This window comes from Eleutherodactylus coqui, chromosome 12 (assembly GCF_035609145.1).
Source record: "Eleutherodactylus coqui strain aEleCoq1 chromosome 12, aEleCoq1.hap1, whole genome shotgun sequence".
Classification (NCBI taxonomy): domain Eukaryota; kingdom Metazoa; phylum Chordata; class Amphibia; order Anura; family Eleutherodactylidae; genus Eleutherodactylus; species Eleutherodactylus coqui.
This window is the reverse complement of record NC_089848.1, coordinates 132,638,624-132,650,784: the sequence shown is the minus strand read 5'-3', so window position 1 is coordinate 132,650,784 and position 12,161 is coordinate 132,638,624. Positions and strand designations below refer to the sequence as shown.

Genomic DNA, 12,161 nt, shown 5'->3' with positions numbered 1-12,161 from the left:
ACCCTTTGTTTAAACACTTCCATTGAAGGAGAACTCACCATCCTGGTAACTCTTCTCTGAACTTGCTCCAGTTTGTCTATGTCTTTTTTAAAGTGGGGTGCCCAGAACTGCATACAGCATTCCAGATCAGGTCTGAATAAGGAAGAGTAGAGGGGGGTAATAACCTTACGTGATCTAGACTCTATGCTTCTTTTCCCAGAATTGTATTTGCCTTTTTGGCTGCTGCATCACATCGTTGACTCATGTTCAGTCTATGATCTATTAGTATACCCAAGTATTTTTCACATGTGCTGCTGCTTAGCGCAATTCCTCCTATTCTGTATGTACTTTTTTTCATTTTTCTTTGAATTTCTCCTAGTTAAATACTGGGGGTGAGCGAGCATACTCGTCCGAGCTTGAGGCTCGTTCGAGTATTAGGGTGTTCGAGATGCTCGTTACTCGAGGCGAGCACCACGCGATGTTCGAGTTACTTTCACTTTCATCTCTGAGAAATTTGCGCGCTTTTCTGGCCAATAGAAAGACAGGGAAGGCATTACAACTTCCTCCTGTGATGTTCCAGCCCTATACCACCCCCCTGCAATGAGTGGCTGGGGAGATCAGATGACACTCGAGTATTTAAATCTGCCCCGCCCCGCGGCTCGCCACAGATGCATGCTGACATAGATCAGGGACAGTGCTGCTGATGCTGCTGCTGCTGCTATAGGGAGAGTGTTAGGTGTTATTTTAGTCTTCAAGAACCCCAACGGTCCTTCTTAGGGCCACATCTGACCGTGTGCAGTACTGTTGAGGCTGCTTTTAGCAGTATTGCACAATTTTATTTTTTTTTGTATATCAGGCGTGCAGACCATAGCGTCCTCAGTCTGCAGTCATTTTACAGAGTATAGGGGCAGTACTGGGGAGGCAGGAAAAGAGGTATACTGGCTATTTAGGCAGTGAGCTTTCCAAAAAAGATAAAAAAAATACAATATTAGGCCTGCCTGTCACTGCCTTCAGTTTACTGCGTCTCTGCTGGGGGTAGTAGTTAGTAAATTAATACCCAGCCTTGCGCATAATTGTTGCCTGCCTCTGCAGTGCGTTACGTATGCGAAGTCAGCCTCCAACCACAGGCCAATAAGTGGCACATTTAATTACAGCGTTCTGTTTCTGCTAATCTCGTAATACACCATGCTAAGGGGTAGGCCTAGAGGATGTGGACGGGGGCGAGGACACGGAGGCCCAAGTCAGGGTGTGGGCACAGGCCGAGCTCCTGGTCCAGGTGTATCGCAACCGACTGCTGCAGGATTAGGAGAGAGGCAAGTTTCTGGGGTCCCCAGATTCATCACAGTTAATGGGTCCACGCGGTAGACCATTATTAGAAAATGAGCAGTGTGAGCAGGTCCTGTCGGGGATGGCAGAAAGAGCATCCAGCAATCTATCGACCACACAGTCTTCTAGGCCGTCCACAGCTGCAACTCTGAATCCTCTGTCTGCTGCTCCTCCTTCCTCCCAGCCTCCTCACTCCATGAAAATGACACATTCTGAGGAGCAGGCAGACTCCCAGGAACTGTTCTAGAGCCCCTGCCCAGATTGGGCAGCAATGGTTCCTCTCCCACCAGAAGAGTTTATCGTGACCGATGCCCAACCTTTGGGAAGTTCCCGGGGTCCAGGGGATGAGGCTGGGGACTTCCGGCAACTGTCTCAAGACCTTTCAGTGGGTGAGGAGGACGATGACGATGAGACACAGTTGTCTATCAGTGAGGTAGTAGTAAGGGCAGTAAGTCCGAGGGAGGAGCGCACAGAGGATTCGGAGGAAGAGCAGCTGGACAATGAGGTGACTGACCCCACCTGGTTTGCTAAGCCTACTGAGGACAGGTCTTCAGAGGGGGAGGCAAGTGCAGCAGCAGGGCAGGATGGAAGAGGCATTGCGGTGGCCAGGGGTAGAGGCAGGGCCAGACCGAATAATCCACCAACTGTTTCCCAAAGCGCCCCCTCGCGCCATGCCACCCTGCAGAGGCTGAGGTGCTCAAAGGTCTGGCAGTTTTTCACTGAGAGTGCAGACGACCGACAAACTGTGGTGGGCAAAGTTTGTCGCGCCAAGATCAGCCAGAGAGCCACCACCACCAGCATGCGCAGGCATATGATGGCCAAGCACCCCACAAGGTGGGACGAAGGCCGTTCACCGCCTCCGGTTTGCACCACTGCCTCTCCCCCTGTGCCCCAACCTGCCACTGAGATCCAACCCCCCTCTCAGGACAGAGGCACGACCGTCTCCCGGCCTGCACCCACACGCTCACCTCCGCTGTCCTCGGCACCATCCAGCAATGTCTCTCAGCGCAGCGTCCAGCCGTCGCTAGCGCAACTGTTTGAGCGCAAGCGCAAGTACGCCGCCACGCACCCGCACGCTCAAGCATTAAACGTGCACATAGCCAAATTGATCAGCCTGGAGATGCTGCTGTATAGGCTTGTGGAAACGGAGGCTTTCAAAAACATGATGGCGGCGGCGGCCCCGCGCTACTCGGTTCCCAGTCGCCACTACTTTTCCCGATGTGCCATCCCAGCCCTGCACGACCACGTCTCCCGCAACATTGTACGCGCCCTCACCAACGCGGTTACTGGGAAGGTCCACTTAACAACGGACACGTGGACAAGCACCGGCGGGCTGGGCCACTATCTCCCTGTGGGCACATTGGGTGAATTTAGTGGAGACTGGGACCGAGTCAGAGCCTGGGACCGCTCACATCCTACCCACCCCCAGAATTGAAGGCCCCAGCTCGGTGGTGGTATCTGCGGCGATGTATGCTTCCTCCACTAAACCACCCTCCTCCTCCTCCTACGCAACCTCTGTCTCGCAATCAAGATGTGTCATCAGCAGCACGTCGCCACCAGTCGGTGTCGCGCGGGGTGGCAGCACAGCGGTGGGCAAGCGCCAGCAGGCCGTGCTAAAACAACTCAGCTTAGGAAAGAAGAGGCACACGGCCCACGAACTGCTGCAGGGTCTGACAGATCAGACCGCTGGCTTTCGCTGCTGAGCCTCCAACCGGGCATGGTTGTGTGCGACAACGGCCGTAACCTGGTGGCGGCTCTGCAGCTCGGCAGCCTCACGCACGTGCCATGCCTGGCCCACATCTTTAATTTGGTGGTTCAGCGCTTTCTGAAAAGCTACCCACGCTTGTCAGACCTGCTCGGAAAGGTGCGCTGGCTCAGCGCACATTTCCGCAAGTCCAAGACGGACGCTGCCACCCTGCAACATCGGTTTAATCTGCCAGTGCACCGACTGCTGTGCGACGTGCCCACACGGGGGGACTCTATGCTCCACATGTTGGCCAGGCTCTATGAGCAGCGTAGAGCTATAGTGGAATACCAACTCCAACATGGGCGGCGTAGTGGGAGTCAGCCTCCTCAATTCTTTACAGAAGAGTGGGCCTGGTTGGCAGACATCTGCCAGGTCCTTGGAAACTTTGAGGAGTCTACCCAGATGGTGAGCGGCGATGCTGCAATCATTAGCGTCACCATTTCTCTGCTATGCCTCTTGAGAAGTTCCCTGCAAAGCATAAAGGCAGATGCTTTGCGCTCGGAAACAGAGGCGGGGGAAGACAGTATGTCGCTGGATAGTCAGAGCACCCTCATGTCTATATCTCAGCGCGTTGAGGAGGAGGAGGAGGGGGAGGAGCATGAGGAGGAGGGGGAAGAGACAGCTTGGCCCACTGCTGAGGGTACCCATGCTGCTTGCCTGTCATCCTTTCAGCTTGTATGGCCGGAGGAGGAGGAGGAGGATCCCGAAAGTGATCTTCCTAGTGAGGACAGCCATGTGTTGCATACAGGTACCCTGGCACACATGGCTCACTTCATCTTAGGATGCCTTTCTCGGGACCCTCGCATTACACGCATTCTGGCCACTACGGATTACTGGGTGTACACACTGCTCGACCCACGGTATAAGGAGAACCTTTCCACTCTCATACCCGAAGAGGAAAGAGGTTTGAGAGTGATGCTATACCTAGGGACCCTGGCGGGCAAACTGAGGGTAAAATTCCCATCCGACAGCACTAGTAGCAGAAGGCGCAGCTCCGAGGGCCAGGTAGCAGGGGAGGCGCGGAGATCAGGCAGCATGTACAGCACAGACAGGGGAACACTCTCCAAGGCCTTTGCCAGCTTTATAGCTCCCCAGCAAGACTGTGTCACCGCTCCCCAGTCAAGGCTGAGTCGGCAGGAGCACTGTAAAGGGATGGTGAGGGAGTATGTAGCCGATCGCACAACCATCCTCCATGACGCCTCTGCTCCCTACAACTACTGGGTGTCGAAGCTGGACACGTGGCCTGAACTCGCGCTGCATGCTCTGGAGGTGCTTGCTTGTCCTGCGGCTAGCGTCTTGTCAGAGAGGGTGTTTAGTGCGGCTGGGGGAATCATCACGGATAAACGTACCCGCCTGTCAACTGACAGTGCCGACAGGCTTACACGCATAAAGATGAGCAAAGCCTGGATTTCCCCAGACTTCTCTTCTCCACCAGCGTACAGCAGCGGTACCTAAACAATACGTAGGCTGCACCCGCGGATGGAAGCATCGTTCTCTATCACCATAACAAACGGGGACCTTTTAGCTTCATCAATCTGTGTATAATATTCCTCCTCCTCCTCCTGAAACCTCATGTAATGACGCCGAACGGGCAATTTTTCTTAGGCCCACAAGGCTCAGTCATATTACTTTTGTAAACAATGTTTATACGTTAGAATTCTCATTAAAGCGTTGAAACTTGCACCTGAACCAATTTTTATTTTAACTGGGCTGCCTCCAGGCCTAGTTACATATTAAGCCACATTAACCAAAGCGATTAATGGGTTTCACCCGCCCTCTTGGTTGGGCATGGGCAATTTTTCTGAGGTACATTAGTACTGTTGGTACACCAATTTTTGGGGGCCCTCGCCTACAGTGTAATCCTAGTAATTTTTATGGGCTGTCTTGACTGCTACTACTACTGAAATGGAACTAATACTGTGCTCCCCCTATACTGCTGCTTTGGAATTGTTACTGGGGCCTGTCTGGACTGCTACTACTACTGAAATGGAACTAATACTGTGTTCCCCCTATAATGCTGCTAGTGATATGTTACTGGGCCTGTCCCTAATGCTACCGCTGAAATGTTACTAATTCTGGGCTCTGCCTATACCGCTGCTAATGCTATGTCACTGGGGTGTGGAAACGGAGGCTTCCCAAAGACATGATGGTGGCGAGGCCATTTCCCACCAACGCGGTTACTGTTAAGGTGCATATAACCACGGACACGTGGAGAGGACACGTAGTGCCTCAAAAACATCCCCCTTCTCCTCCAACAATGAAAACATTCTTGGCAAATACCTTTGCATTGGTCCGTCTGGTGGCAGTCCAAGAATTTCACCTTTACCGACACAAAGAGAGCCCACGCACCATCCCCCCGCCACGGCCCACTTAATCCTGGCCACATTCCGAAAACCAACTAAATAAAACCGCGCTACTAGGTCCGCAGTCGTCACCACATTCCCACCAACGCGGTTACTGTTAAGGTACATATTACCAGTCTGACTGGGGCATGCACTGTGGGCCGAAGCACACCTGTATTGTGTGTAACGTTAGCTCTGCTGAGCAGGGCACTGCAATGGGATTTATTTATGTACCGCTGGTGGCTTCCAGGGAGCCACCCATGCTGTGGGTCCACAGGGATTTCACATTAGGGATTTGTACCTGCCAGTGTCTATGTATTAAAAACCCCGGTCAGACTGGGGCATGCAGTGTGGGCCGAAGCCCACCTGCATTTAATCGGACGTAACCTCAGCTGTGCTGGGCAATGCAATGGGATATATTTATGTACCGCCGGTGGCTTCCTGGGACCCACCTATGCTGTCGGTCCACGCGGAGTTGTAACTGCATGTATCTACTTATAAAGAACCCCAGTCTGACTGGGGCATGCAGTGTGGGCTGAAGCCCACCTGCATTAAACCTGACGTTACCTGAGCTGTGCTGGGCACTGCAATGGGATCTATTTATGTACCGCCGGTGGGTTCCAGGGAGCCACCCATGCTGTGTGTCCACAGGGACTTCACATTAGGGATTTGTACCTGCCAGTGTCTACTTATAAAAACCCCGGTCTGACTGGGGAATGCAGTGTGGGCCGAAGACCACCTGTATTTAATCTGACGTTAGCTCTACTATCCAGTGCACTGCATTGGGACAAACTACAGGAGCAATACAGCGCTAATGAGACGTGCACAGCTACGCTAGCATAGGAGTCCGCTGTAGGCCCGCGATTGCTGAGGGTTTGTGCAGAGGCCTATGTCCTTGGTGCAGTGAAAGTCCGCTTCCTGCCTAGGATTGCTGAAGCTGTGGGCAGAGGCCTATGTCGTGGGCGCGGTGCAAGTCTGCCATGTTTGGCCGCTCAGATCAATTTTTGGTTCATGTCTTGGGCTACCTAGGACCTCCCTATGCGGTTGGTGCAAACTTAGTTCCCATCGTGGTGTTTGACCTGTCTGGCACAAAGGCACTGACTGACTTGGGTAGAGGGCAGAGCGCTGATGGCTTTCCCCTTGCAGTGTCGATTGAGCTATGTGACACCTTGACAGAATGAATACTGTGTGGCACATGGATTCCCCATTGCTATGCCCACGTTTGCAGCTCCTGATGGAGGTGGCACAGGATTGGAGTTCTCATTGCTTCTGTACAGCATTGTGGGCTATCGCCCCCACCCCTTTTGAAGAGGGTCGCTGCCTGGTCCTGCCAAACCTCTGCAGTGTGTGCCTGCGGTTCCTCCTCATGGCAGACGCACTTATAAATAGACATGAGGGTGGTGTGGCTGTGAGGCCAGCGTGTGGCATGAGGGCAGCTGAAGGCTGCGCAGGGACATTTTGGTGTGCGCTGTGGACACTTGGTCATGTGGGGGGGGGGTTGGGCAGCATGTAACCCAAGAGAAGAGGCAGGGGTGTGTCCCGCAGGCAGTGCTTGTGCTTTGTTGGAGGTAGTGTTGTGCTTAGCTAAGTTATGCCTTGCTCCTTGCTAATGAGGGTTTGTCCGAAGTAAAAATTGTTGGGAGGGAGGGGGGGGGGCACTCTTGTCACTATTGTGGCTGAATAGTGGGACCTAGGAACCTGAAATGCAGCCCAGCATGTTGGCCCTCGCCTGCCCTATCTGTTTCTGTGTCCTTTCCAGCACTTTCTTGGGTTTTGCAGATTTTCAAAAATGAAAATCCTAGCGAGCATCGGCGATATACAAAAATGCTCGGGTCGCCCATTGACTTCAATGGGGTTTGTTACTCGAAACGAACCCTCGAGCATCGCGAAAAGTTCGACTCGTGTAACGAACACCTGAACATTTTGGTGCTCGCTCATCTCTATTAAATACCATCCTGTTTGTCGCTGTCCATTGTTCAAGCCTTTCTAGATCTTTTTAAATACTCTCTCTCTTTTCCCTAGAGTTAGCTATCCCTCCTAGCTTTGTGTCACCGGCAAATTTGATCAGTTTCCCATCAATTCTCTCCTCTAGATTATAAAAATGTTGAACACTGGGCCTAGGACAGAGCCTTGTGGTACCCCATTTGATACATTTCTACTCTTGGATGTGCAGCCATCTATGACCACTCATTGAGTATGATCACTCAGCCAGTTGTGAATCCACCAAACCCATATTTGGTCATTTTTGCAATAGGAATGGTATGAGATACTTTGTCAAATGCTTTACGAAAGTCAAGATATACTATATCCATGGCATTTCCTGGATCAGCTCAGTTGCTGATTCTGTCATAGAAGGAAATTAAATTAGTCAGGCATGACTTGCTGGCTCGGTTTATTACTCTATTTTTATCCAAGTACTTGCATACTTGCTGTTTAATAATTTGCTCAAAGATCTTTCCTGGTATAGAAGTCAGGCTCACAGGCCTGTAGTTTCCTAGATCCACCTTCTTCCCTTTTTTGAAGATAGGGACAACATTTGCCCTTTTCCAATCTTCTGGGACTTCTGCTGTTCTCCAGGAATTTTCAAAGGTTATGGCGAGTGGTTCAGCAATTACCTCCGGTCCAGATGAATTACTTCATACTAAAGGATCCTATGAAGTAATTCATCTGGACCTTGGTACTTGAATTCATTTAAGTTAATTAAGTGTTCCCTCACCATCTCTCTGCTTATAGATAGCCTGCATTATTTCATACCCCCAATAGCACAGGGAAGATCTGTGAGAAAACAGATACAAAATAGGAATTTAAAAATTTGAAAAATTCTCAACATCATTCTTAACCAATTCATCATTTTAATCTTTTAAGCATTCAATAGCATCTTTGATTTTTTTTTTTTTTTGCTTTTGACATACCCCCAAAATCCTTTTTGAGTGCTTTTGGCCTCCGTTGCAACCCTCGATTCATTATTAGCTTTTCTGACACTTACCCTACAGTTTCTGCAGACTGCATTGTATTCTTCTTTCGATATTCCCCCCTCTTTCCATTTGATAAAAAAATTTTCTTCCTTTTTAACATGTGTGCAAGTTCTTTGTTCATCCATCCTGGTTTCTTTTAATGATTGTCCTTTGAGAATCTCATTTTGCAAGATTTCCCAACCTTCTTGGACATTTCTCTCCTTAAGAACATCCAGCCATTGGATTCTTCCTACCCTCTTTCTGAGTTCATTAAAATCTGCCTTTCTTAAATCCAATGTTGAGGTCTGAGTTTTCTCAGGTCTCCCTCACCTTTTTGTCCAACATTCAAGGATAGCATGATCACTGCCGAATTACTTTCTCAACCACTTCCTCCCTGTTGGTAAGAATGAGGTGCAAGATAGCAGATCCTCTTGTTTTCTCTTCTACCTTTTAGAAAATAAAGTTGTCAGAAAGAGTGGATAAAAATCTGTTGGATCTATTACTTTTACCTGAGGGAGATTCCCAACAAACGTCTGGATAGGTAAAATCTCCCATGATCAGTATGTTGTGCTTTTCTGAAAGCTTGGCCATCTTCGGGTCACACCACTGCCTCTTCCCCTGTGCCCCAGCCTGCCAAACAGATCCAATCCCCCTCCCAGGGCATAGGCACGAGCGCCTCCCGGCCTGTACCCACACCCTCACCTCCACGGTCTTCCACTCTATCCAGCAATGTCTCTCAGCGCAGCGTTCAGCTGTCGCTTAAACAAGCGTTGGAGCAAAAGCGTAAATACGCCGCCACCCACCCACAAGCTCTAAACGTGCACATTACCAAATTAATCAGCCTGGAGATGCTGCCGTACAGGCTTGTGGAAAAGGAGGCTTTCAAAAACATGATGGCAGCAGCGGTCCCGCGCTCCTCAGTCCCCAGTCGACACTATTTTTCCCGGTGTGCCATCACAGCCCTACACCAGTAGTCTCCCGCAACATAAATCATGCCCTCACCAACGCGGTTACTGGGAAGGCCCACTTAACCATGGACACGTGGACAAGTACTGGTGGGCAGGGCCACTATATCTCCCTGATGGCACATTCGGTGAACTTGGTGGGACCGCTCATGTCCTACCCACACCCAGAATAGCGGGTCCTACCTCGGTGCTGGTATCTGCGGCGTTTTATGTCACCTCCTCCAAACCCTCCCCCTCCTCCTCCGCCACGTCTACCTTTCAAATAAGAAGTGTGAGCACGTCGCCAGCAGTCGGTAGCGCGCGGCAGCACAGCGGTGGGCAAGTGTCAGCAAGCCGTGATGAAATTAATTAGCTTAGGTGACAAGAGGCACATGGCCCCCGAGCTGTTGCAGGGTCTGACAGAGCAGACTGACCTTTGGCTTTCGCCGCTGAACCTCCAACCAGGCATGGTCGTGTGTGACAATGGCCGTAACCTGGTGGAGGCTCTGCAGCTCAGCAGCCTCCCACACGTGCCATGCCTGGCCCACGTCTTCAATCTGGTGGTTCAGCGATTTCTGAAAAACTACCCCCACTTGTCTGACATGCTCGGCAAGGTACACCACGTCTGCACACATTTCTGCAAGTCCACCACGGAAGCTGCCACCCTGAGGACCCTGCAACATCGGTTTAATCTGCCAGAGCACTGACTGCTGTGCGACGTGCCCACATGCTGCAATTCTATGCTGCACATGTTGGCCAGGCTGTACGAGCAGCGTAGAGCAATAGTGGAATACCAGCTGCAACATGGGCGGCGGAGTGGTAGTCAGCCTTTGCAATTCTTTACTAAGGAGTGGGCATGGATGGCAGATATCTGCCAGGTCCTCAGAAACTTTGAGTCTACCCAGATGGTGAGCGGCGATGCGGCAATCATTAGCGTTACCATCCCACTGCTTTGTCTGCTGAGACGTTCGCTGCAAAGAATAAAGGCCAACGCTTTGCGGTTGGAACAGGAGACAGGTTAAGACAGTATGTCGCTTGATAGCCAGACCACCCTCACGTCTATATCTCAGCGCGTTTTGGAGGAGGAGGAGGAGAGGGAAGAGACAGCTGGGCACACTGCAGAGGGTACCCATGTTGCTTGCATCTCATCTGTTAAGCGTGTATGGGCTGTAGAGGAGGAGGAGGATCCTGAAAGTCATCTTTCTAGTGAGGACAACGATGTCTTGCGCACTGGGACCCTGGCACACATGGCTGACTTCATGTTAGGATGCCTTTCTCGTGACCCTCGCGTTAGACGCATTCTGGCCAACACGTATTACTGGGTGTACACCCTTCTCGACCCACGGTATAAGAAGAAGCTTTCCACCCTCATTCCCAAAAAGGAAAGGGGTACGAGAGTGATGCAATACCACAGGGCCCTGGTGGAAAAAGTGATGCTAAAGTTCCCATCTGACAGCGCTAGTGGCAGAAGACGCAGTTCCGAGGGCCAAGTAGAAGGGGAGGGGAGGGGAGGGGGCGGGAATAAGGCAGCATATCCTTTGCCAGCTTTATGGATCCCCAGCAAGACTGTGTCACCACTCCCCAGTCAAGGCTGAGTCGGAGGTAGCACTGTAAAAAGATGGTGAGGGAGTACGTAGCCGATTGTACCACCATCCTCCGTGATGCCTATGCTCCATACAACTATTGGGTGTCAAAGCTGGACACGTGGCACGAACTTGCGCTGTACGCCCTGGAAATGCTGGCCTGCCCTGAGCTAGCATCTTGTCAGAGAGGGTCTTTAGTGCAGCTGGGGGAATCATCACGGATAAGCGTACCCGCCTGTCAACTGCCAGTGCCAACATGCTTGCACTCATAAAGATGAACAAAGGCTCGATTTCCCCAGACTTCTCTTCTCCACCGTCGAAAAGCAGCAGAACCTAATGATTCTTTTCGCTGCAACAGGAGAAAAAAGCATCCACAAAATCACCACAAAAAAAGGGGAATTACCTTTGTCAATCACTCTCGCATAGTATTACTCCTCCTACTCCTCCTCCCAAAACTGCATGTCATCACGCTGAACTGCCTATTTTTCTGCAGCCCAAAAGGCTCTGTTTAAAAGTTTTTTACAATTTTTCAGTTTCAAAAGTATTGATACTTTAACAGAAACCAATTTTTTTCACAGGGCTGCCTCCAGGCTCTATTACAAATTAAGCAACAGCGAGCTGTATCTTTAAAAAAGGTTTATGGGTTTCACCTGCCCTCTCAGGTGAGCAATTTTTCAGGGGTGCTCTTGTACTCTTGGTACACCAATTTTTCTGGCCCTCGCCTATACTGTTATCTAACTAATTTTTCCGGCCTTCGCCTACACTCATGGTACCCCCTATGTTTCAGGGGTTCGCCTATACTTTTGCTACGGAAATGTTACATGGGTCTGCCTATACTTTTGCTACAGAAATGTTACTGGGGTCCGCCTATACCTTTGATACAGAAAGGTTACTGGGGTCTGCTTATACTCTTGCTACAGAAATGTTACAGGAGTCTGCCAAAACTTTGCTACAGAAATGTTACTGGGGTCTGCCTATACCTTTGCTACAGAAATGTTACTGGGGTCTGCCTATACCTTTGCTACAGAAATGTTACTGGGGTCTGCCTATACCTTTGCTACAGAAATGTTACTGGGGTCTGCCTATACCTTTGCTACAGAAATGTTACTGGGGTCTGCCCATACCTTTGCTACATAAATGTTACTGGGGTCTGCCTATACCTTTGCTACAGAAATTTGTAAAGTAACCAGGCAGCAGCTGATGATTTTTTATAAAGATAGAAAAAAACTTTTATTCCTCTGGGCTTGAGAAAGGTTTCAGTGGAAACCGAAACGTTGCCAGTCTGA

At 50.5% G+C, this 12,161-nt stretch overlaps 1 protein-coding gene across 2 annotated transcripts in view; it reads right to left on the bottom strand.

Annotated features, from left to right (window-relative positions):
• Nucleotides 1–12,161, bottom strand: part of LOC136586956 (mycocerosic acid synthase-like polyketide synthase) — a 121,451-nt gene that overhangs the window by 49,452 nt on the left and 59,838 nt on the right. Inside the window, exon 3 of one of the 2 annotated variants that reach the window (XM_066585315.1) lies at nucleotides 8,381–8,791. The exons of the other annotated variant lie outside the window; for it this stretch is intronic. Within the exon in view, the coding sequence (XP_066441412.1) occupies nucleotides 8,381–8,490 (110 nt within the window). The 5' untranslated portion in view covers nucleotides 8,491–8,791. The remainder of the gene's footprint in view (nucleotides 1–8,380; nucleotides 8,792–12,161) is intronic. 2 annotated transcript variants of the gene reach the window in all.